Source organism: Lottia gigantea (assembly GCF_000327385.1).
Source record: "Lottia gigantea unplaced genomic scaffold LOTGIsca_223, whole genome shotgun sequence".
Lineage (NCBI taxonomy): Eukaryota > Metazoa > Mollusca > Gastropoda > Lottiidae > Lottia > Lottia gigantea.
Window position 1 is genome coordinate 38,679 of NW_008708585.1, and position 27,716 is coordinate 66,394.

At 30.8% G+C, this 27,716-nt stretch overlaps 2 protein-coding genes across 2 annotated transcripts; one reads left to right on the plus strand and one right to left on the minus strand.

Moving 5' to 3' along the window:
• Positions 1–1,611: 1,611 nt before the first annotated feature.
• On the minus strand, positions 1,612–14,303 carry LOTGIDRAFT_239331 (hypothetical protein). The gene is made up of 33 exons (XM_009054742.1): positions 14,222–14,303; positions 13,820–13,949; positions 13,463–13,594; positions 13,080–13,250; positions 12,710–12,868; positions 12,333–12,456; positions 11,891–12,018; positions 11,612–11,683; positions 11,210–11,311; positions 10,529–10,738; positions 10,270–10,337; positions 10,049–10,105; positions 9,805–9,865; positions 9,437–9,580; positions 9,083–9,262; positions 8,745–8,879; positions 8,448–8,516; positions 7,922–8,143; positions 7,435–7,509; positions 6,906–6,980; positions 6,388–6,483; positions 5,943–6,177; positions 5,566–5,700; positions 5,109–5,248; positions 4,654–4,767; positions 4,318–4,385; positions 3,790–4,012; positions 3,420–3,490; positions 3,097–3,138; positions 2,676–2,751; positions 2,382–2,465; positions 2,089–2,188; positions 1,612–1,910 (listed from the first exon to the last, which is right to left on the minus strand). The coding sequence occupies exons 2-33, from the start codon at positions 13,919–13,921 to the stop codon at positions 1,672–1,674; spliced, it is 3,909 nt and encodes a 1,302-aa protein (XP_009052990.1). The 5' UTR covers positions 13,922–13,949; positions 14,222–14,303; the 3' UTR covers positions 1,612–1,671.
• Positions 14,304–14,824: 521 nt separating this feature from the next.
• LOTGIDRAFT_144085 (hypothetical protein) lies at positions 14,825–15,291 on the plus strand (the record flags this gene model as incomplete). Its single annotated transcript, XM_009054743.1, has 2 exons — positions 14,825–15,028; positions 15,211–15,291. 2 exons carry the CDS (start codon positions 14,825–14,827, stop codon positions 15,289–15,291), a joined length of 285 nt encoding a protein of 94 aa, XP_009052991.1.
• Positions 15,292–27,716: the final 12,425 nt, after the last annotated feature.

The window sequence follows — 27,716 nt, forward strand, 5'->3', positions numbered from 1 at the left end:
CCCTTTGTGAACCAAGTTTTATTTTTTTGGGTAGGATAATGTCCTCATCCTCATTCTTAACACTTTTTTCCTTTACATCAGATTTGATATCACTGTCAAGTTTTCTTTTTTCTTTGCTTAATTTTTTCTTTGACATTTTTTCTTTTTTACTCTCATCACTAGTGCTTGCTTGTAGTTTATTAGTGTTGGCATTTTTGTTCTTTTTCTGTTGAGTTCTGTCTTTGACAACATCATTAGCATTTCCTACCACCATTTTCTTTTTATTCTTGTTTTTCTTCTTAGTTATTGGATTGCCAACTTTATTATTGCTTTTAGTACTAGTACTAGTCAATCCTTCTGTCTTAACCTTAGAAACTTGCAATTTCTTTTTCATATTCTTTACCATTAATTAACAATACTGCAGATAGGACTTAGCTAAAAAAAACAATAGGGGATTAGAGATATATTTATTTTGGTGTTATTAACTTTTGGCATACTTATAATAGTCTCACAACATACAAAAGTTTACAATATTAGTAGCTCAACTTGGCACCTAATCTAACTTTACATAGTACCATTTTGACTTTTTCCAGTGGTCATAATGGTAAGATACCAAGTTGACTATGACTTAACCCCATGAGAATGTCCATCTGGGGGAGTAAAGAGCTAGGGCTTAGCGAATACAACTACGAGAATCCAGGCTAGAGTCACAGACCGAGAGTCGAGGATGTCGATGGAGATGAAATGGTTAACCACAATATAGCTTTGTGAAAAAGAAAACAAGAGTAGAGAGTGAACTTTGAACGAAAATTAGAAGTTATCGACCAAAATTAATGATCTAAGTTCAATTAACTAGTATGTTTACATCTGAAACAATGCTGTTCATGGGCGCAGCCATATTGGACTCTTCATTTAAGAAGGTAGGTTTCACCCAATTAGGTCCTATGTTTTCTATCCGCTTGCTATGAAATTTAGTGTCAAAAGGTAAAATTTAATATGTGAACGACCCCATATAATTTCACTGTACCAATATTAGATATGAGGGTGTCATAATTGATACTTGAGAAATGTATCACTTTTTATAAAAAATATATGCCATATTATGTTGTTTTGTCATGAAAATGTAATAAAATATTGTTTTATCAGGAACCTTTAATCATTATCATTCAGGGAATTGTGATTGTATGGAGTTATGTTCCTTTGATAGGCCTACACTTGAGAAAGAATGACTTACAGCTTACAGGGGGAAAAACCATTATGGCATCAACACGTTTCCAGTGAGAAGGATTCATAAACTTTTCATGATTGATGTTTTATATTTAGAATTCAAAAGCTTCTAAAGTTATTGATTGAGTAGGCAAGATTTCCACTTGTCAATTATCCTATGAAATTGTAAGTTCATACATAAGAATTTGGAAATATATTAAACAATAGGGATAGGGAATAGGGATGCATGAACTGATTTGGAACTTTTGCCTGGACAGCAGCATTAGCCTACTTTTTTTCGACTTATAACTTTTGAGGGATCTTTAACATGTACAGCCTGTAGCACACCTGGCCTTGGTTTATTTCCCACCTCAACATCTTACTTGCTGAGCCACCATAGCTCCTTACAAAGTAGAACATCGTGTTACAAATGAATATTTTTAATTACAAGTTATACAATGAACACAAGAAATATCTAGCTTAAAATTATGTCTTCTCTTTTCTTGAGTTCTTCAGTTTTATAGTACATGTTCTTTTAGTCTTATCTATTGTTAAGACATCACACCAAAACCACTGACCAAGACGGTAATTTTCAATGTTCTTATTGACTTTCACAATAGCCTTATATTTCCATGGTAAAGAAACTGATAATTCATTAGTTTCTATATCTATGTGATTAACAAAACATTTCGTTGTTTCACCTTCAACAGTTTTTTCTCTGTGATCTGGAAAAAAAGAAAGGTTTTTCCTATGAAAGATGCAAAATTGTAGATGTAGATACAGTGAATACATTTTTGAAAGCCAAGATAAATAAAAGATACATAAGTTCAAGTGTTGCTATGCCAATGAAAATGTTAGACATGTTTCAAATCAACAAATAGCTAAAAATGAAATATATATTACCTAGTAGCGACAAGACAATTTTTCTCCTTCCTTTACAGCCTACTACTTCTGCGTCATAGCCTTGACCTTTCTTAAAATGATCTGCTACATGTTCTAAAGCCTAAAATCATGAAGAACATAAATGAATGAATTGAAAAAAAAGTGAAGAAAATGACTTTAGCATTTAGTTTAACAAATTTTTGTTGGAGACAAAACAAGAATACCATTTGACAAGAAGAAGAAATGAGCTCACAACTTGCCATTTTCCAGATCAATTGGTACAATACATACAATGAATATAAAATAGTACTTACTGTTAGGTCATTCGATAAATCAAATTTTGAAATCAAGCCCATTCTTTTAGATGATAAAAATACACAGACCTCTTCTTTATCAATCTACATAAAAACAATATTATACTGATGTTAGTATTATCTTTAAAAGTCAAGCAACAACTGATCGAACTGGCTCTCCAAAGCAATAATCCTACTGCATATTTCCATAGAATTGATCATTCACTAGCACACAAACCATTCCACAATTAACTTTTCTTTAATTCACTATTTTTTTAAAATGAAAACAGAAAAAATGAGTAAATTATCAAATACCTTTTTAATGAATACATTTCGACGACTCTTCAGTGGAAAACTTTTGTCAACTTTTCCAATTTTTCCCTTCAGCTGACTGAAAAAAAAGAAATCTGTAATTTAAGGCTCAAAACACTAAAAACAGCTGAAAAATTTAAATATTATTACTATTTCATCCAAGTACTAACCCAAACATCAAGGACTATATTAGCAGTCTCTGACAACTTTAATTGTCCTCAACACATATCCACAGCAACCTATCCACTATAAAGCTTTCATTTGAACATTTTAGTTTTGCATTTTGCCTATGACACAAAGGTACCATGAGAGAGCCAAAAAGTCGAAACCAGGAGAGATATTGGTACATAAAAAACCTTTTTCTTTAAAAATAGCAAATTATCCAAACTATATGTATATAATCAATAATTATAATATTTTATACCTAGGTTTAGCTACACATTCTGCTATCTTTTCTTCACTTTTTCTGATAAAAGAAATAAACAATGGTATAAATGATTAAATTTTTTGTTGATTTTCAATATACATTTCACAAACAAACACTAAGTTATTTGAACACATTCATGATAATATATATTAATGTGATGTCATTTCTTTTCAAATAACATGTCAGTGCGGTGATTTTTATTCAGATAAGCGTTTGGTAGTATGTGTATATCATCAATGGCAAAATTGATATTACTAATAATATATCATCAATCTGACTTGTATTACGATATATACCGCAATTCTATTGTATGAACTTACTTCTTGGCAAAGCCAATGACTCGAACTTTAAGTTTATCATTTATCTTGTATTCACTGAAAGGATGATATCCCTGAAATTAAAGATGAGTCAAAATTAAATGAGATCAACATATTATATTTTTACAACAATTTGTTATTTATTGTAAGTAAATTGAAGGGCGATAGTAGCCTAAATATTTACCATCCAAATCAAAATCAGGTAGATTTTAGCTAAATGTGTCCCTATGAAAATCAGCATGCATGCTGGTGATAATAAAATTATTAGCATGAAATGCCTTAGGAGGCACATGTTAGCTCATACAAACTTATTCCTCACATTAAAGATAAAAGTCAAACTTTAAATGGTTAAGTTTCATAACAAAATGCTTACATTATTTTCAATAGTGTCCACCATATCAGCGCAGTGTATAGTACCAGTATAACCCTCTATATCTAACTCCATGGTAGAGGGATGAATCTGTTTTATACAAGCTGTGTAACACCCACCAATAGATAGATAGGTCTTATCTTTTACAAACTTCTCTTTAAATTTCTCGATCTGAGCTTCCATTAATTTATAGTTGACTAACGCTATCAGATTCTCATTGTGAACACTAGAACATAAACTATCAATTATCATTAACCCTTTCAACATAGACTGCTCTACCAGCCTATGAGTTGAAGTTATATTACATGGAAGTTAGTGTTTGAAGGGTTAATAAAGAGTCAAACTTTCATAATAAAATGGAGTTTAATGTCTCACACTATCAAGTATATACCGTGAAGAAAATCTTTGCACGAAAACAGGGACAATGTGACTGCTTTTTGTCCTACATCCACTTCAGGTATAAACTTATTGATGCTGGCCAGATTTCCCCGAGCATAAGAGAAAAAGAGACTGGATGACACAATCACTAACCTATTAATTTTAACATTTAATTTGTGATGAACTGGGAATAATTCTTTATCATTGATACTATTAATAGTCTGAAATATATACAAAATACCATAGTCAGGGTTGATATTCTCTAATAATTTTACTTCAAAGTTTAAGAACAAGTATTTATCTTAATTCAAAATTTCATTGCCAAAATGGACATTCGATAGCTAACACACAAACTGTTTACACAACCAAATTAATCAAGTCTTTGATTAAGACAATAATTCCAATATAAATCCAGTCTATTTATGTATTATGTGGCAAAATTCCACACATGTATGTATCTTGCAATACTAGCACAAAATGAAATTTTACCTGTTTTGTAGGTACATAAGCCATAGAACCTAGAGCTTTTCCTCTTAATGATACTAAATAATATACAGGATTGACTTGTAATATAGTAGATGATATAGTTGTATGGATATTTAACTGAAAATATATTGATTTTAGAACTTATTCCATCAATAAAGGCCAGATATTTAAGCATATACACTTGATTTCAGCAATCATTTTTTAATTCTTTGTTCAATAGAATACATTTTCACTGTCATAAAAAATTTGTATTCATGATAAGGCCAATTGAGAGGGACAATGCAATGCATTAAGGCAAATTTTGCCAGGACAGTATTAGTCTATTCATTATCCAAATTCAGTGTCAAAGGATCTAAAACTTATACATTCTGCTTCCAGACAGGGGGAAAATACTATCTTGGCCCCTGTTAAGGCCTCAGATCAAAATCATAGTAAGCAAACATCAGCTGTGTAGTTACCTGTTGAACATCATCTTCTGTTTGTGTTTTTTTCATGGCAGATATAACCTTATCATCTAGAGATAATTCTATTCTATTATTTAATATATCTATAGACAATACAACACCTAATATCTTATCTCCTTCCATCACTGTTTTACCTAGAATAAAAACCAGAATTCAAATACATAATATTTACTTTTAATCACAGTTTTACCCATCTTCTAAGCTATTACAAACTCTGCCTTATACCTTGACTGCACTAGCCACTATTTCTGTAACTCAAAATGCAACCATTTGATTAGATTGTACACCAGAGAACAGGACCAATCAGAGCCTTCCATTGAAAGAATGTAATCATGGCTTATTGTTTACAGACTTTCTGTCAAGGGGATATTGTTAGTATTCAAAACTATCCTCAGAACAGGGCTTAAATTCCTGAAACATTTTGTTATAAAAGTTAATTATAATTAGTTACCATAAGTTAGATCAGTAGAGACGTGTGCCTGTAAACCATTAGATAATGTAGAGTCAATACCATCATCATCTAGATTATTAACTACAGTACTAACAACAGAACCTACTGGTATACTCCTCATTTTACTCATAATATCTGACAAAAAAAACAGTAAAATTCTAATTCTTATCTTTTCAATCGCTAATTATATAGCAACAATCATGGATTTTTTTCAAATTCTTCATTTCATTTGCTTTTTAACATCATTGAAAACAACGAAAAATATACTAGATAATATGAAACTAAGTAAACAAGATCCAAGAAGTCTGGAAAATTATTTTTTGATTTTCATTTTAAGTGTCGAAACTAGGCAAAAGTATAGTAAACATAACACTTACCTTTACAAGACATACTAGTACTCAGTAAGTCATAAACCAAATCTTTATTATCTAAATAGGATTCCATCAATAGTGAAGCTTTATTTACTGAGTTAGGAAAACAATGTTTGGTCAACATGGAACCAACAAATGTTTTTTTCTCTATATCAAGATAGGTAATACGTATAACTATACTCTGTCCAATATGGAGGTGTTCTACTATATCTTCATAAGATAAATAGTTATCACTTGCAACCTAAAATATCAAAATATTGATAGAACTAAACATTACCTTCAGTTTAACATAATGACCACATGAAACGTTTAGCAAAATATGTCAAAATATATTACCTAAGGGATTAAAAATGCTGGGTTGTTCTTTGAAAACCCTTGTTCAGAATTTTACTTAATTTGAGAGGAATATTAACAGCACCTTCCTAGCAAACAGTTACCAAATAATACATACCTTCATTGGAACTAATCCACCTAATCCACCAGTCAATGTAAAGAAAATACCATATTCTACTATATTCTTTACTACAGCTGGTAATATCATATCTTTCTATAAACAAATAATATAAATTATCATTTTACATGAGTAACCCTAAAAACCTTTTTACAATAAGATTTTATTCAGTGACAGAAATAAAAATTAAAAACTATATAACTTATTTTATCTTCTCCACCTGTTAATGTTTCCATAGTTCTTTTAAGTAGAGAACCAAGGGACATGGGAAAGGGGCAAAACAGAGAAAGGGCAAAATGTGAGTGTTTAAGGGGTGAATGAAGAGCGGGCAATATAGGAAGACGCCAACAAAGAACGTGTAGATCTTCTGGATCAATAAAACTCATTAGAGTGTTTAAAGATACTAAAATATATTAACGAGATCCTTAGAATTATACTGAAGCTTCAAAAAGTTACTGTTCACAGGAAATATGAAATGCATATATCCTTTTCAAGCTGATAAATCACAATCTACTTACACTGATATCAGAGAAATCTCTAGGTATAATATCATTCTCTGTCTGTTTTAATAAAGATGGTTTCATTGATACTACCTATAGTTAGATGTAAGGAAGAAAATATTCCAACTCTTCATGGAGTAAAAAATATTCCAAATCAATACATTTAGCAATTACCTACAATGGCAGCATATGCCAATTGTTTTGAAAGAAATAGAAAAACAAACAAATAACTATATTTTACAAGGCAAACACTCCAAGATTCCATAGTTCTTTTAAGTAGAGAACCAAGGGACATGGGAAAGGGGCAAAACAGAGAAAGGGCAAAATGTGAGTGTTTAAGGGGTGAATGAAGAGCGGGCAATATAGGAAGACGCCAACAAAGAACGTGTAGATCTTCTGGATCAATAAAACTCATTAGAGTGTTTAAAGATACTAAAATATATTAACGAGATCCTTAGAATTATACTGAAGCTTCAAAAAGTTACTGTTCACAGGAAATATGAAATGCATATATCCTTTTCAAGCTGATAAATCACAATCTACTTACACTGATATCAGAGAAATCTCTAGGTATAATATCATTCTCTGTCTGTTTTAATAAAGATGGTTTCATTGATACTACCTATAGTTAGATGTAAGGAAGAAAATATTCCAACTCTTCATGGAGTAAAAAATATTCCAAATCAATACATTTAGCAATTACCTACAATGGCAGCATATGCCAATTGTTTTGAAAGAAATAGAAAAACAAACAAATAACTATATTTTACAAGGCAAACACTCCAAGATTCCAATCAACCAGCTGGCACTTGGCACTGATCTGTCCTGGCTTACTGGTAATCATTTTCAGCTGGGTCAAGGCTGGTCATTTTTCAGTCTGGGTGACCTCATGTGGTAAGAAAACAATGCTCTGACCAACTGTGCTACAGAACCCAATGAAATTTATCATTCTTTTAAGAATAACAGAAAAAATCTTTTGTCATGTTGATGAAATAAAGTTCTACTTTGATTTTGAGCAGCTGCAAGTTTGGTACCATGATAACCACTGAAGTTGTAAAGGATACTATCTTATTGGTGCCAGAAAAATGTATAACTTGTTTTAAAACATCATCAACTTGTAACTTTTCCCACAATAAATCACATAAGTCATCAAAGTCAGCAAGATGAGATTTATATAACACAGCTTCATAACTACTAGCTAGATCTTCTACTATAAATACATCTCTTCTTTTAATCTTTATTCTACATTCTATTATCTACAATCACAGTTAGCTACATAAATACACTATTCATATTCACAAAGATTTCATTTTCTGCTATAAACATGTTTCAAATATAAAACTCATCATCAGGACTCTCATTTCGAGCCGGATGTCATAATAAAGGTGCCCAGGTAACACCATAGCAATTACCAGTCGAAATAATGAAAGTGGTCATGAGTACAGAAGAGAACTCACAACTAAGTTGCATGAGACATGCGTTGAAAATAGCCAAACACAACTGGTGATTTCTATGAGTATCCTTTTAGAGAAGAGTAGGCTTTTTTTGGAAATTTCTTACCTTCCCAGCTTCAAATTGATCAGATACTGAAATCTGTCTTTTTCTTGGTTCTCTTTGTCTGGTGCCTTTCTGAAATAGTATAAATCATTCATTCTATCATATTTACTAGAGTAACAACTAAGGTTCACCAGGATCCTGTCTTCCAACAGGTCCTCGGCCAAACCTCTTGGTATTGTTCGATTCTAGATTATTTGTACCCATTTTCAGATTAGAATATGAGGAAAGATGACTTTCAATTGCTAATCGAGATTAGGGCCCACCACCATATATAATAGTATAACAGTAAGAATAGCATACCTTGAGAGAAAGTATAATTTTCTTACTCTCTTCATCATAATTTATAACTCTACATCTTACTACTTGTCCTATATAAAAAACTTTATCTGGATGTTCTATTCTCTCTTCAGTTAGTTCTGATATAGGTACCCAACCCTACAAAATACAGCAAACAAGTCAATAATCAAAGCATTAAAGTCAGCAGTGCAAGGTTTAATTAGGAGCCAAAACTCATTATGTTGATACCATATAATTGCGAGTATAGTACGCACCCTTTCATACACTTGAGTAAATTGAATTACATGCATAGATATTCAAAGCTTATAAACTAAGGATAAGGGCAGATAACTCCCACCTACCTTTACATTATTATAGAAAGCTACCAGAACACCTTTATCATTCATCATAACAATAAAGCCTTCTAATTCTAGATGTTTGTGTATTTGACTGGTATCATGTACTATAGGTAAGGTAGTATTAACTAGTGACTTTTTATTAGTAAGAGTTACTTTATTGTCCTTCATATCTACCGATAGAACCTGCAATTAAAATAGAAATAGAATTATCAAAAAATATTTTCAGCAAATGGACAAATGGAGTCTAATAAAACATTGAAAATAGGCCTCAGAAATACCATGTATATCCCTTTTTAAACCCTATTTTGGTTTAAGTTGATTTTAAGGATTTTAAAACAAAAATTAAGATTAACCTACCCTACAATCTAGTTCATCTCCTTCATTAAATAATTTCTGTGGTGTTTTTAACGGTACATCAGCCATATGTAGAGCTGGTATAATACCTTTTAAATCTCCAATTTTAACACCTATTACTGTATCTTTTACATATTTCACTTCAACCTATTCAAATTTAATACAATAATACAAATTTACTCAGAATCTGAAAATTAAATTAAATTCTGAAAAATGAGAAGAAACCATTTAGCCTCTACTGTTCCTATTTAGAGTTATGATAATTGGCAACATCTTGAAGAAATTTTGCCAGGATAGAACTATTACCATTCTATTTCTAGGCTTTTTAAATTATAACATATACTTATTCTATGAAATATATATTAATTTACCTTGAACAAAGATCCAGGTACTATGTCTCGTATCTTGATAAAATCTCTATTTAATATACTCCTAGAAAAATAAATAAACATGTACAATAGCAGTACAAAATGTCTGAAAGTCATCAAACAGTTTTTATTCTCTGCATTATAGGTTTAAAGAGTATATCATGCAGAGACTTGTAAGTTTATGGCAGGTTATAGGAATTGGTTTATAAAATTCATCTTTTACCTAAGTAACAATTTCAATACTTACTGTTTCAAAGATAACATAATAAAATTATCAATTGGTGAAAAGCCTATAACTCTACATCTGAAATAAAGAAGATGGTATCATCTATTGATGAACATAAAACAAGAATGAAAAATTTTTTTGCAAGCCATTTAAAGAGTTGAATCATAATAACACCTGCCTTGAAGTTTTAGCTCACAACTAGAGTTTTCCAAAAATAAAAAAATTAAATTTTAAGTAAATACCTTTGTTTTGAGCCTATAGGAAACTGTTCAGATATTTTTTCAACTGTGGAATCTGATAGATGACCTTTCTGGAAAATGATAGAAAAAAAACATACTTAAATCTTTTCAAAAAAATAATTTTTAACTATATAAAAATATGTTATAATAATATAAAATGTCCATATGGCAATTTTTTAATCATTTTGTATCATATCACTTTTAGCAGGCAAAACAGACAGTAGAGTGAAACATTGAATCCATTTAAAACTATTAAATTTACCTGGGCAAATCCTGTTATTCCATGAGTTAATTTCAGATATATTCCTTTCTTGCTGGTTTCACAAACTACAGCATTCTTAACAATATCTCCCACAGTAAACTCATTAAATTTATTATCTAATGTGGTACCATTATAATATAGTAGATGTGGTAGAGTGGTAGCATATACTGTCTTACTCTCTGGATGAATATACAGAATTTTTACTGGAATCTGAAATAAAGAACAAAACAATTGAAACAAAACATTATATCAGAGGAATTTGTACTGCTACTAATAGGTTTTCTCTTAGACACATAAAACATCTTCTCTGAGCGAAAGTTTAAAAAAAAAATCTTTGTGGTTGATAAGGGGTCAGTATGCACATTTGGCAGTTGTATCTGACAGGATTTGCAAAATGTGGTATTTTGTGGTCTGAAAAACTTCATTCTTAACAAGAGTTATTCCCCTTATAGTACAACACAGTTGCTCGTACTGTATTAATCCTATTACCAGATAAGAAAACCCTATATAACATTAAATAACATGTTAAGTCACATCAAACTGTTTTTCATATTTTCAAATATATCTTAAAGAGGAATTAATATACTCAAGTCTCTTAGGAATATTCCAAATTTCAAAACAGCCAAGGTAATTAAGAATGAGAAGATTTATTTAATATCAAACATCATTTACAAGAATTACCTTTTGATCTTCTTTAAAATCTTCATGACTACCATTAACATGTGTAGAATGTATAACACAGAACTTATTACCTACACGTACTACTATACCATATTCACTAGACTGAAATATCACATGATAAACATCAAATAAAATACCTAGATTCTCAGTTGAAATCAGCTTATGTTCATGAGTCTGTTCAAACTTGTTCCACGAATCAGGAACATGCAGAACTCACCAATCGAGCGGCCCCCAAATGTGATGCTTCTTAATCCTGCTGAAGTGACATCAGCACATATGTTTAACAAGAATTACAAAGCTTGTTTTTGCAATCCTTTCTCCAAAACTAATGATTGATGAAGCTTTTTGAGCTTGATCTTTCCCGAACAATATTGCTTGTAAGAAGAAATATTTTCACTCTACCTTCTTGACAATACCAGTAACATTTAGGCCAGGAACTAAATTATAGTATGTAATAGGTCTATCAACTTCTATCTACAAAATAAACGAAAACAATCTACCATCTTAACCATCAGTTTCAATGTCTCCAAAGCAATTGAAGTATTGCTACAAAATGTGCATACAAGGTGTATCAAGGCTTTGAAAATCACAACTTTCTTCATGTAATGTAGCCATATCTGAACAAAATTTAATGTTTCTGAAATTTTAGTGAATAATACTGGTTATATGATCAATAATTACCATTGTTTTTGAGATAATGTCTGGTTGAATATTTAAATATATTGTATGGATACTGTCTGATAATAATTCTTGTTCATCTTTTATTTCTACATGACACCATACTAGCTCTCCTACCATTAAACTATCACCTATACAATAAATACACAATACAAGTTAATAAACACAAAACATATCATTCTGTCAGTATTTGTGTTGAGTTTGGGTTTTCCTAGTTTGAAAGGTAGCAGCACTTAGAATAATCCTTATTAGATGAATTCACTAATGTAAAGAAAATAAAGAATATCAGAAAATTCCATCTTGCATTTCTGAACCATTTGTGAACAGCAGTGTATTGGAATAATGAACCAAAGGTTCACATCAAAAGGCATACCTCTCTTAGGTTCAAGATATGTCACTTGAAATGAAAGGAATTCATAGTCAATTTGAAGAAGAAAACACTAACCTTCACACATAGTCGCGATATAAGTCTGAGTATATTTTTTTGAGAGAAAACCAGTAGTTTGTTGTATACCAATATCAACTAAATAACCATGATCTTCTTCACTTACCACACTTCCACATATCAACTACAAAAAAAAAATATATATCAACCTTTTACTTATTTCTTTATCTGAGTCAAAACCTGACAATATTTCCACTGTTACACTGTGCTCAGTACGTTAATTGTAAAGCGATCTAGTAATACCATAACAGAACCTGAAACATGTTGTTACTTAAGGGAGTTTCACACTGTTTCATGAGATACACAATGCATATTACAATAAATGTTACTAAAGTTTTTTCATTTGATTCCCTCTTGAGTATAAAAAATCTACATACCATGTTATTTTTCAAGCATTTAGCTGTTTTATTCTCATGTACCAGACGAGGGTTTAATGTTAAGTCTAATATTTTTTTATTGATATTATATTTATTATCAGCTATTTTACAACATACTATCATACCAACTTCAAACATTTCCGATAAACCATATACTTCCTGAAAAAAATCATTTGCGAAATAAATTAACATTGATAGCCCCTTCGATACTTATCATCTTATCACGTTTTTCTCTAATCAAAAGAAACCACAGATGTTGTAATGGTGCAAAATGAAGCAATAAGTCTCCCAAATACACATACAAAGAAGAGAAACCTCTTTTTGTGTAAATGTAAAAAAGTTTTCGATTTCTGTTATCTGTTTCACTAACCTCCTCCTCTGTTATCTGTCCATCAGCTAACTGTTGTAATTTATTGGTATAAGCATCAGATATTTCTGTTATAGCAACCACACCTTTTATATTGTTCGACAATGTAATGATTAGTTTATAATCTTTAATTTCACTGATACAACCTAATAATACCATACCAGGACATACTGACTGAAAATACACAAACAGTACAAATTACTAGTAGGGTTGTCAATAGTGTTTTCAAATTAATTTTGGAGCTAGAAATTGCTGATTTAATTTTGAACTACTGAAAAGTTAATACATGAGAGTATTGTTAGCACACATTAGACAATAGGTACAAATTTCATGACATACCTCTAATGGTGATTATGATATTTTCTAAAGAGATCAATGTACACTACCTTAATAGTAAACGGTTCTATCTTGTTTGAAATATGAGTGTCAACAGTTCCTTGTATTTTGTGTTTTTTTCCATCATCTTCTTCAACTTTAGAAATCTTTCTTTTCTTTGATTTAGGTCTACTTTTCTCGGTCTGGAGAATATAAATTTAAAAAATAAGTAATAACAAAAGAATTTGCATCTGAAAAACTATAAGCCTACATGAAAAGCATTTATCATTTAGTTCATATACAATTTCAATGTTGTGAAGCATTTTTGTCATCGACACCTCTTGTTATAAAGCATCTATTGGATTACAGGTCAAGTCAATACAAAGGATATCAAATTCTTGATTTCAAAATTAAAGCCATAGGCCTACCATGAACAGGTTTTTCTCCCGTTTTCTTTTGACCGGCTTCCTAGCAGTTGCCTTTTTATCTCTCTTCTGGCTCCCTTTACCTCGAGGAAAATCAACCTCCATTATTCTGGTAATATTATATCACAGGTTCCTGAAAGTATAAAACAATACTCTTAATCAATAAAATAATACAAATATAGTTCTTTTGGCCAAGGTCTTTCCTCGTGTGATAATTACATTTGAATGAGATGACAATGATAAATGACCATTAAAGGCATTGATACCCAAAAGTGATTGAGGGCATTTTTTTAAAGTATATGCCAAATTTGTAGGAACCTGTGTATCAGTTAAAGATCAAGAAGTGGGCATTTCAGTTTGAGTTGGACTTGACAGTAATTCTCATTTCATCAGATCAAGACTTACTCAAAGGTTGCACACGTTTTGGATTGTTATATTCAGTGGTAAATAAAGAGTTATGATATGATATGCCAATGTTTACACTTTTAATGAAGCACGTGTTGTTTTTAGGAGACCATATTGCTTTATATCAGGTCAACCAGGCGGTTGTTTATTAGGCTCCTTAAATATCATGATATTCGAGTCTTTAACGGTGTAACTTATTTATGGTTCATTGTACATGTTCACCATTTCCGGACTAATATGATAAGTAGTAAATGAAAAGATAGTTTTATGTATATATACATTGTTCATTTCTATTTACAATGTGCGAATGTTTTTCAAATTAGACTTTGAAATTGGACATGTCTGCTCTGTTATTACCTATGAAATTCAGTGCATATAAGATACCGTACACAGTTCCATTTAAATTTTATTCATGAAACGAAACATTTTATTACAAACTAATTGTAATTAATCATTACTAGGGTAGAATTCACCCTTCATATTTTTCAAAATAAAATATTGTTTCTCACAATATAACATTAGAGAATATCAAGATGGTTAAACATTTTTCAAAAAATAATCTTCACAGACTGTGCAGCAGTAAATCATATAAAAGGATAAAACATGGCGGAGATTTCACTCAACGTGAGAGCATACTGTAAAATAATACTCCATGCTGCCAAATATCCACATGCGGCTGTTAATGGAATACTCCTGGCAGAGGAGAACAAAACGAAACAATCAAAATCACTGAAATTTGTAGATTGTATTCCATTATTCCATATATCATTGAGTTTAGCTCCCATGCTGGAAGTTGCCCTTTTACAGGTAGGATTCAATAAGCCTATCCATCCCATAGAATCTAATTGTATCGATCATGTATCAATATTCTTATAATCTAACATCTGGACCATTTTGAATAATACAGATGAATGAAATTGAAGAACTGCAAATGTCATTAGGTTTATTCCCTATGATTATTGAGATAAGCTTGATATTTTTATTTTCAGATTGATGGGTATTGTAAAAGTAAAGGTTTAGTCATTGGTGGTTATTATCAGGCTAATTCTAATTATGAAGATATGACGTAAGTAACACACTACCTTTATTTTATGAATAAATGGAAAGTTATAAACTTTTGATTTGTTGTCTTATAAGCTTATGCTTAAGGAACAGTGCAGTTTGTGGAATTAACTATCTTGAGGTTTTCATAGTAATGTTAACTAAACAATTTCACAGGGACAGTTTGCATGTAAAGAACTTAAAAGTTCACCTTCATATTAAAGCTATTGAATAAAACTGTTCGAACTTAACTATTATTTTTCAGTTTGAATCATTCAGCTAAAGTTGTTGGTAGAAAAATATCAGATCAGATTTCAGATCATATTTCAGAAGCCTGTGTTTTAATGGTAAATATGATAATTAGAATCTGACATATAAAAATTATTGAAAATAAAGCCATCAGACAACCACACTATATAATGAGGAAATTTTGGAACAACTGAATTGGTTGTGTTAGCTATTTCTGAAGTAATATTTGATCTTTCTCTGCTGCTCGGATATAATTTTCTTCATTGTACACTGAGACGTTATACTCTGTAAAAACATGGTCATGTTTTGAGGATTATCTTGAGTTTTCTCCAAGTTGATAATGAAGTGAATTAGGAGGTTATTCTATTAATGGTTTCAATCATGTTTTTTGTAGATTGATAATAGAAGAATATTACCAGAGTCTTTATCAGAGGCTTATAAAGTTTATTGTTTTAAAGATAATAATTTTAAAGAATATGATAAAAGGTATTGATTTTGATTTGGAGATATGTACATTGACTGAATTATATTTTGAAAGTATGCGACTTCAATATCAGATTTAGTTAAGTGAGATATCATCTTGAATGTAAACAAAGTAAAGTTGTTATTGATTAAAAATAGCAAGTAATGCTTTTGGCTTGATGTTGTTAATAAACCTTCATCGTTTTCAAATTGATTTTCATGGCAAAATTGAAGCATTTTCTCAATGGAGTTCGCTTAAAAAAAAACTAGTTAGATAGAAGTCTTGTGTTGTTTCCCCCTAATATTTTATTAAGAATTTTGTATCAAAACATCAAATTATCTTTTTTTAGAGACACAGTTGAAGAAGAAACTTTAACAGTAGCTGGTGATTTACTACGATCTGAAGCTTATAGAAAACTTTTAGATTTTGATAACCATTTAGATGATCTAAATAATGATTGGAGAAATTTAGAAATAAATCAAGTAATAGATCAATGTGTATAGTAAATTAATATTATTTATTCAATTTATTGTTTATTTTCTGAGTTGTTATGAAATAAGGTCTTTATGGATATCAAAGCATGAAATATGGAATTTGATCGGGGATATGTTAAGCATTTTAGATATTTTGGTGCATAATAAGAGGCAGTGCTATCTATTTTGAAGAGTCTTAGATTCGATAAAGACATCAAAATGTGCTTCCAATATATGGGAAATTGTTTGGAGATGAGTTCAAAACAATGCATTTGATTCAGTTTTGAATAGTATTTTGTAATGCAGATCTTAAGAAAATTTGAATCAAAATTGGGCTTCAGTGATTTTGCATGATTTTTGTGTATAACACACTGCATGATTTGTCACCTTGAAGAGACAAAACTTTTTGTGTATACTGATTAATCATGAATTATTTTGTATGATTTTTCTATGTGACACATTGCATGATTTGTCAACTTCGAAGAGAATATACCTTATAATGATTAATCTTGATTTTGTTAATAATCAGGGTTGAATATGGGCATTATTATCTGAGCTTATTTCATAACTTCCACCTTTTTTTATTTCAATGATTACTGTATATATTTTGTACATTGATTTTGTCAACTAAACTCTAACTTAGAAATCTTTATAATTTGTTGACAATGTTTTCTGTATGGACTTTAATCTTGGTTATTTTGACCTACCACTTGGAGAATAGTGAAAAGAAGACAGGAAAATTGAATTAATAGTTATTGGTTTTCACTTATTCTGTCATTATGTTTGTTAACTTTTAAACAAGTGTAGAAAAACCCATTTTGATCAGTTTTACGGGTAGTTACAATTAAACTTATTGGGAATAATAACAGGATTATGTCCCTTTGACAGATTATTCAAATATCTCTATATAGGAGCTGTATCAGAAAGAATCATAATCGCATTTTATCACCAGACACCTGGTACCATTCTTCATTTGGAATTGTCAACTCTGCATCAGTTTCAGAGTTCACATGTAGCTCTTTGAAACAATTTGGTATTATATTGTACTGTATGATTTGGGAGTAAGATATGTATGAAAGAATGAATCCTTTGTATATGTAAATTTAATGATGTGTTAAATGGCAGAAATGGACATAATTTTGTGTTATGTAACTTGTATCTATAGACTATCTAAAACATATCTTATTGAAAGTAACTTAAAAAACAAACTTAGTTAATTCTAAAGGCAATTCTGACTCATTATTGCTTTGAAATATTAATCTACCAACTATCTCTTTATGTTTTGTGGGTAGATTTATAAAGATATCAGACCGTAATAAATTACTTTTCAAATATTTAGTTATGTATTTTGACAGATTCAATCAATATTCATATTCACTTTCATGATTTTGTCATTCATATTTGTTCTCACACCTTAATTGGAAATCTTGTAATGGAATGGGCGTTCTTCAGTTCTTGTTTTTCGCATTTGCAAGGCTGGATGTAATTTGACAAGCAACAAAGAAAAATACCCCTTATTTTGCAAATGAGTACTTCCAATCATACTTATATTAATACGAAGTATGCATGTTTGGAAGAGTTCACTTAAAGGTTGAGGGGTATACAGCCTTGCCTATTTGAGCATGCAAGTTTTAAGTATAGAAATGATAGATAGTGCTATTCAATACAATGTCAAGAAAATGTCCTGTTTATGTATGATGTTGAATTTTTCATTGTTATATGTATATATTGAACTGTAATCAAACATTTTTTTTAAGTCCACAAACATATTGAGAAATAAATGAAATCAACTGAACAGTTTCATATTTTTCTTTGAATTATCTCCCTTAGACTTAATGTTCAGAGGCACTTTACTCACTGTACATTTCACTGAAAATGAAATTAATGAAGTTTTACGTCTTACTTTTCTGCACCTAATGGGCTAATTAAGACGGGAAACGCCATGTAGTGTACAATTAGGGAAATTTTGTCAAGACAGCGGCATTAGCCTACTCTTTTTGATTTCGAGGGATCTTACAAACACACCCTGTGGCTGTATCACGATGCCCCTGTTTATTGGTCCATTCCAACGACTTGTTTTCCATGTCAGCCTCTCCGACCTGCATCACTGAAGGGAATGACATTTTTCTGCAAAATTTTTCTGCAAAGTCCGTAACTTTTCGACTCGCATTTCATTGTTGAATATGACAGAGCAGATGAGAGTGCAAATATGCTTTATGAATTTTTCCGTACATTCCATAACTACGGAATGTGATTAATTTGTCATTAGTATCAGTGATTTCAAGTCAAGGCGAATAACTCATATCCTCAAATAATAACTTGAAATTCCACAACCGACTTTTGCTATGTCAAGATGATCTTACATTTTTCGAAGTTTTAAGGGAATCGTCTTTTCTCTCTGTTTAACAGGCTGGAAAGTCAGATAATATCTTTGGCCAAAAAACAAACCTAATAAACCCGAATTTGTTAATTTTAAAACAGATTCAGAAAATGATAATTATAAATATTCAAAGAGAATTTCAGTGCAAACTCGCCTGATAAATATCTTGATTAATATCGACAAAAGAGGTGCAGTCTAATATTTCTTGAAAGATCAGTTTTTTCGACAACAAACAAATGACTCGCGCATTTAAGTATGAATTCGTATGAATATTTGCTATATCACGATATCAATTCCAGCTATCAGATTAACTTTCAGAATTGAAATTCGACGTAGGTGTCCCCACAATTCAACTATAGGTAAATGTGTAAGTTAAGACTTTCGTCCCTACTAGGCCGATATTAATGTTATTCAATTGAAATATTAGCCTATAAATAATACTTTGTTAACGGTAATACCCATTTGTATTTTCTCATAATCTAGGTGTTTATACTTAACACATCTGTTCACTATTAGCATAAAATATACCGAAGACCTTTATCTAAATATCCAATTGAAATCAACCTTAGAAGGATATTTTGGCCATGCTGTATGGAATAAAGTTTGGTTGATTCATAACTCTGTGTTTCATAATTTTACATGAGTACACGGCATTTGATTGGACACTTGTTGAAATTTACGAAAATAGATACAGTTATGACGCAGTTATCGGACCTGTATTATTAGATACAATATGGAAATAATGCAAAAGAGTGCCGAAAGATTTAGCATCTAGTGTCTGACAGCTTCTACTATCAAGCCTCTTACTACTAGTACTAGTGTTATAGTACTACTACTGTGGCATCTTCACTCATAGAATCATCGATCTTTCCACCAACCATACCATCCCACTCATTAAACTAGACTTCTCTTTCTACTCGCGGCAAACGATTCGACTTTACATCGTCCTTCATAGATCTTTCATGTCAATGACATCTTCACGTAAATATACCATCAGATCGTAGCGCTATTGTGTATTTTTGAGCATATTGTTAAGATAAGTGCCAAATTAATTGATGATAACGAATGATGTATCCTGTATTATATCACTATCATCGTGAATACAGTCGGAAGTATTGATGTTTCTATTTTTAGATGTGTGTAAGTATAAATCGTATATTTTTATTTGTAAATATACGTCGTTATTTTACTAATATTATCATATAACTTTAGTAAGCAAAGTTATATCTTTATCCCTTTGAAAACAACGGCACAGCCCATTCTCAACTGGCTGACTATGAAGGTTTCACAAACATAGGCTTAAGATTAAACTTGTAAGTAACAAGGTTTCACTTGCCACTCTCATTTACGTATCTCATTCACATCAAGAGGTTACTTCAGGACTAGTGGCGTCATTTTTATCTAAAAAGTACGAATACGGAAAGAATGGGGTCACACATAGTTCTTTACTATTTACTGATTTGAAAAGTCTTTGGCACATAGAACCCTTCTATTTCCGATAATACTATGTATGTTTTATACTTCTAAATCAAATATTTGCTTTTGATATGGAGATATCCTATTTCAATGCATTACTGATTACCTTGAGAAGTGCTTTTTAATTAAAACATTTTCATTAGTATAACAATTATTGAATATTTTTTTTGTATATTGATTAATGCATACAGTCCTTGATCTTTATACGATAACCCCTTTCTGATCACTTTTATTACTGTCGTTCGTTGGGTGGAGATGTCTTTAAAGTGAGATTAACTTTTTTAACTATTTTAAATATCTATCTGAAAGTCTGAGAGCTTAAAACTGGACGTTTCGGTCAAAAAGGTGTGAAAATCGGACTAAGAACGAGAATGATTTTAATATGTTTTAAAAAAAATCATAAATCATGTTTTTTTAACGGTTCTGGTTTTTGAAGGAAGCACAAGTCACACTCTACCTTTAATTAAGCATAATGAAAGTTTATTGGAAATCATTTGATGGAATAATCCTGATTGTCTGTGAATACGATAAAAGTTAATTATAGCTGTAGGTGTATAATATGTATCAAGGTTACATTGTTGTTATTAGTTGGTATATCCATTATAATTATTGAAATATTTTTCTTAACAAGCTAATTATCTGCACTGTTCACAATAGGCTAATTCTACCTGGAGGTAACAGGATTAATGAGACTTATTGATCAAGTAGAAATGTAATAATTTCCGAACCAGTTTATTCAATAACGTAACACGATTTTATGGTATACTGCTATTTGTGTACGTCCAGTAACAGAACAGATTTTATGGTATACCGATATTGTTGTATAATATCCAATAACGCACAGTTTTATGCCATACTGCTATGGCGTATATCCAATAACGCAACACAGTTTTATGCCATACTCCTCTTGGTGAATATCCAAAACGCACTGGCTATTTGCACCGTCACGATGCGTATTCTCTATCGCTGCTAACCACGGTACGGATAAAATAGAACACAATAGGCGGGCTAATATTTGGGGTTTTTTAAAAACGTGAAACCATTTTGATTGTGAAGAATGATATTTTGAAGTTAGGTAGGGATGGCCATATGTTTGTACTGTTGCGGTACGAATAGCCTATTCAAAAACGTAACCGAGTTTCATGTTATACTGCTCTTGAAATAAATCGATAACATACCGCAATTTTATGCTATATTATTTCTGGTGAATATTCAATTACGTATCGCAATTTTATGCTATACTATTTTTGGTGTATATTAAATAACGTAACGCAATTTTATGCTATACTATTTCTGGTAATATTCGATAACGTAACACAATTTTATGCTATACTATTTTTGGTATATATTCTATAACATAACACAATTTTATGTTATACTATTTTTGGTATATATTCTATAACGTAACACAATTTTATGCTATACTATTTTTGGTGTATATTCTATAACGTAAAACAATTTTATGTTATACTATTTTTGGTGTATATTCTATAACGTAAAACAATTTTATGTTATACTATTTTTGGTATATATTCTATAACATAACACAATTTTATGCTATACTATTTTTGGTGTATATTCTATAACGTAAAACAATTTTATGTTATACTATTTTTGGTGTATATTCTATAACGTAAAACAATTTTATGTTATACTATTTTTGGTATATATTCTATAACGTAACACAATTTTATGTTATACTATTTTTGGTGTATATTCTATAACGTAAAACAATGTTATGTTATACTATTTTTGGTATATATTCTATAACGTAACACAATTTTATGCTATACTATTTTTTGTGTATATTCTATAACGTAAAACAATTTTATGTTATACTATTTTTGGTGTATATTCTATAACGTAAAACAATTTTATGTTATACTATTTTTGGTATATATTCTATAACGTAAAACAATGTTATGTTATACTATTTTTGGTATATATTCTATAACGTAACACAATTTTATGCTATACTATTTTTGGTGTATATTCTATAACGTAAAACAATTTTATGTTATACTATTTTTGGTGTATATTCTATAACGTAAAACAATTTTATGTTATACTATTTTTGGTATATATTCTATAACATAACACAATTTTATGCTATACTATTTTTGGTGTATATTCTATAACGTAAAACAATGTTATGTTATACTATTTTTGGTGTATATTCTATAACGTAAAACAATTTTATGTTACACTATTTTTAGTGTATATTCTATAACGTAAAACAATTTTATGTTATACTCATCGTTGTGAATATTCAGTAACGTAACACAATTTTTGGAATACTATAATATTGTATGTTCTTAATGTGACACATTTTATACGTTTGATGTAACGTAATTCCATGGTATCTTATTCTTGATTTTTATTGAATACTATGTTTAAGTACACCAAATAAAAAGTTATTTTCATCCGAACCAATTAATGCGTTACGTAACAGTAGTTTTGCCTTATGATTTTCATTGTAGCCTACACGGCGTTTAGGTAATTTACACTGTCAATATATCAAGTAAATGATTTATTGGTACGGAAAATATAATAGCAAATTGGGTTATTAGATTGCAAGAAAATAATTAGGATTTTTTCAGCAAACGGAGGAAGAATTTCTAAAATGTCTATCAGAAACCTCGGTTATAAGTTATAATTTGAGACAGTGGTCTTTTCGTTGAAATTCGTATTCGGTCTACCTTTAACACTTCATACTTAAATCTAAACGAATTTTAAAAGTCTACTAAGTATTTTATTTTGACTAATGGCAAACTTTATAGATAGATTATGTCATAGATTATAAATGTCTTGCTTGTTTGATTTAAATACATATGATGAGTAGTGTTTCCGGAACGTTTAAAAGTGCAAACATGCTCTTGTCAGGTCAATTTGATGAATTGATTTGTCAAATGTGAAGGTCGAAGTTACAATTTCGGCTTGTCTGGTGTGATAGGGAGATTCTGACAGAAATGACATTGAACGACTTATCTGGCAACGTTTGAAGTGATTCGACCTATTTACCTAAGTAAAGTTGAATTCAATCAAGCGTCCGAGGGCGCCAAAATAGGTTTTGCTTCATTGCTATGAAAGCAATTAGTGTTGCATACGATTAACTTCAGTTCATTTTTAACTCAATAGCATGCATACTGAAGAGCTACCCATTTGTTGAAGTGTTCAATTCGAATTCAAATTTCAAAGGAGTTTTTGAACAATGTTGTAGTGATAAGTGTGTAGTATTACAGATATATTAGTACATTGCAATGGTCGAACAAGTGTTGAAATTTACAGAAATCGATAAAGTGATTGCACAGTTAGTTATCGAACCTAATATCTTAAAATCTTAATACTTAATACTTTACCGTGGAAAGATAGATTTTCAGAAAGTGGTGTTCTAAATGAAAATAAACCATCTTTAACATTTAAGATTCATATGGCGTACATATTGCTATTTCAGATAAATTCTGTTGTTTTGGTGGTCTTTTTCCGATTTCTCTTTGTAAGTGTACTGCAATGAGTGTGTTTTTTAATGCCCAATAATATATCTTGAGGTGCAGTTTTTGCACTCCTTGACTGTCGCCCTTCATACATGACACAGTCGAAATCCCCATCAATCTACATTATATCATAATGCATTTACTTAGAAATAAATAGAATTTTAAAAAGTTTATACTCAATGACATATTGACATATTTTTGTCAGCTATGTCAAAATGTCGAACAATGACATATTACTGTGCCTTAAGAACTTTATCACTTTTATTTGTTTTAAAAAATCTGTCGAGTACAAATACCATTGTACCCTTGGGCATTCCATAGTATATATAGTGGCGGAGCCAGGTTTACGTCCGAGAGGGGGGGGGGGGGGATATCTGAGGTGATTTTTGACCGAAAAACATATGCCATATATTTTGTTCATCTCGAAAGTTTTTATCCTACCCCGAAGAAGCATCGTATATAAATGTATATTTGTGAAATTTTGCCATATTAGATTAAAAGCAGAAGAAAGATTTTGACATTTTATCTAAAATAACAATTTACTGTCATATTTTCTGAGATTACAGACGAAACAGACCTCATTTTCTTTTTCTGAAAAGGCCTACTGACGGCTGAAATTGGGGTGTATTAGTTGAAGAAAGCAATTATTTAGACGACTATATCCCTTTAATAAGAATACACTCCTATATTGTTTTTAAAATGTCTGCAGTATTGAAGGATAATAGGATAATATATCACTATATATTTATTCTAGAACTAGTTATATTGATTGCTTTCAAAATGATTGTAAAATCTATGTTTATACGTTTTAGATGAGAAATGTCATTCTAAATTCTGTTCCAAACAATCCCAACAAAAAGTTCCTTGATAATGCCAAGAACTATACAATGGAATTATTTCATTTAGATTAAAACGCACTAGTGACTTCACTACAATCAAAATCAATTTTTTATAGTAATTTTCTCAGTTCAGATCAGGATTAAGCCTATAAATAAAATCTGTTTCTAAACAATACAGTAAAATACAATTTGCGATACTGATAATAAACTGTTTGTGACGTCGTGACATGCAAACTTTCAATTTCAATCAGGAAAACATCAGGCGCCCGTTTTTAGGCATGGTAACTATAAAATATTGATTTTACCGTTAATTTAAATGGAAAACAAAGAATATGAATATGATATATATTTACTATACTGCTTAAAGGTTAAAAGTTCTTTTTCTCTTACTTGGCGTCACCAAACCTTACGTTTGTAATCTAAATCTTAAGTAATGGCTTAAGATAGACGTGTATTCGTCTAATTAGGGCCGAGACAACATTCTAAAATAACAGGTCGAATTTTGTCTTGTCCCATCAGGAAATGAATGAACCAAATGGTGTATTACGTCCCATCTTTCTGCACCTAGAAATAAAAAAGGTAGTTGATTCAAGAAGAGACCGAATATTTAATAATTTATGTATATACTAAAACTAGAATAGAATTGAACTCATGACTTGTATCCCCCAAACAAAGGTTCATTTCACTAAGACAATGAATAATAATATATTGATGTTAAAAGTTGAAGTTATAATAGTCCCACCTATTCATTTATACCATTGTTTGTAGATTTAAAAATTTCAAATTAACATTGTTTGATTTAGGGTTTATTTAGGGGACAATCGTACTCATTTCAGATCACGCCTGTTGAACCTGAACAACTTTATTCGTTTGTATTGGCAAGGCTTAGGCAAAAGTTATGATTCTGGAATTCTCAAATTATCTTTACACTGAGGGGGTTGTGACGTAATCGAATCAGTGATCATGGAAATGTTACTTATGATACATGATTATGTTTTGGAAGCAAAAACTACTTGATTCTTTTCCAAAAGTTCCCCATGTAAAATAGATATGCATTACCAACTTAATAGTTGGCAATTGATCACATAGCCATAGCAAGAAAACTAATCTAAAGATGAATTGGCCCACGTTCATAAGGATTTCAAACAGGTGGCTTTGTCAGTATAATTAGCCTATCAAGGAATGGTACACCCTATCATTAAATATCTCAAGAGCCCACTGCGATTTTACAGATCTCGGCTGACTCTCGTCGTCTGTTTTATTCACATCAGCGCCTGGAAATTGATGAAATAAACAATCGGTGCCATAAATTACTGGCCCTACAGCGATTCTGGTTACGTAATGTACAATTCTGTAATGTTCAAATCAACACATGAAGACATTAAGAGTACATTATCAATGGTGGTCACTGATAGAAAGTTGTCTGTCATCAATTAAAATCAGATGAAAGTGGCCATTGACTTGGTACTCATTCAATAACAAACAATAATCTTGTTATCAGATCTATTGGGAATTCTTTTTCCCCAAACTAAATCATGAAATTAGTCTCATAAAATCTGGTACAATGTTAGAAAAATACACCACATTGTCCAAATACTTTAACATCTATAGAGCTTATTGTTAGCAATCGAAATTATCTTGTGCAACTGCTAGAAAATTGGCATCGGTAGTTTTCTTTGCTCAGAATGTATTGAAGGTTTAAAAGATACCTTAATCGGGGTTATGTCGTCCCAATTTCGTTCAATAATTAAATATTGTCATCGAATATTCATTCATGCATTTATTATAAAAAAAAAAATTCATTAGCATTAGAAACTATACGCAATAATTTCAGTCTAAAATATGCATTCTTGGTGCATTCGATTATTTGATTCTTCTATCATTTATTAAATTTCATTAATATATTCAAAAGTTTATGCGGACCTTGTTATGCATGTCGGATATCTTATTTATTTAAACTTCCTGATAGAACTCTTAACAGATCCTTATCTTCAGATGTCAGCGTTCAATGACCCTGAGCATATTGTTACATAATACATTGACCAGTCTGTGAGGGTCGACAGATTCATTCTTTATTCGCTTGACCATCGGTCATTGACATGCTTGTTTATACAGTGTGGTAATATTACAGCATTTTCTCTTGGCAGTGGCTATTTACCACGCCAGTGGTAAATAGCCATAAGTAACCTTACAGATTGATCATGATTTGATATTCTTTTCGGAAAAAATTGCTTAAACCTACCTAAATATTTGAAATAACGATTTTGCAATCAAATACTAATCCTGTTCATCAAAAATTCCCTTTTTGAAATGAATGAAATCTTGGCTACGACACTGAGTAAGTAATGTATATTTCCACAAAAATTGTAATGTTGTGTCCTATGGATATTAGGGTGATATGAGAATAAAAATCCCATAAAAGCGCAGGCCTAGGTCATGAAGTAAGAATTTTATATTTAGCTGTGCTGTTAAACGTCTTTTTCATGTTTTGCCCCTAATTCGTTCGCCCTGGGTCCGTTCGCTCCACAATATTTTGTGACACAATAATCCATGATCCACAAAATTTGGACAAAAAGTTTAAATATTTGTTTTATTGTCAAACTTGGTCACTTATAAATTTAAAAAGGACCCGTTCGGCGTCCGCTATCATGTGACTAAAAACTGACTTGTTAGCCTTTATCAAACCTTTTCCAATTTGTCGTCCAGAAACTTGCCTTCACTAACACATGTTGTTTCTCTAAACGATTCTATATTCCTAAAAGTGTCCAGAATTAACATGAATACGAAACAAATAAATAAATTATGTAAAAACCGCTAAAGTTCCTTAAAATTCTCAAGAAAGTGGAAACATGGCTCACTTTTCAACTCGATTCATGTATCATGGAACAAGGGACAGTTACACCAATTTTTTGACCAATCATACTTTAGTCTCAGAAACAGGATTGTTTTAGCTAAGCCAATCAGTAATAGTGTTCAGAGCTCACCGTCAAAATTTGAGCCTTCAAACTCACATGTGAATTATCCTTGTTTGAAACTAGTATACAGAAGAGGTCAGTAATGATACAGATATTGACAGTGTT

Excerpts from the sequence above, each read along its gene's own strand:
- LOTGIDRAFT_239331 (XM_009054742.1), bottom strand. The coding sequence starts at position 13,921 with ATGGAGGTTGATTTTCCTCGAGGTAAAGGGAGCCAGAAGAGAGATAAA. Across the intron at positions 13,595-13,819 it reads GGGAGAAAAACCTGTTCATG|ACCGAGAAAAGTAGACCTAA; the intron begins GTAGGCCTATGG and ends TATATTCTCCAG. Across the intron at positions 12,457-12,709 it reads AATGCTTGAAAAATAACATG|TTGATATGTGGAAGTGTGGT; the intron begins GTATGTAGATTT and ends TTTTTTTTGTAG.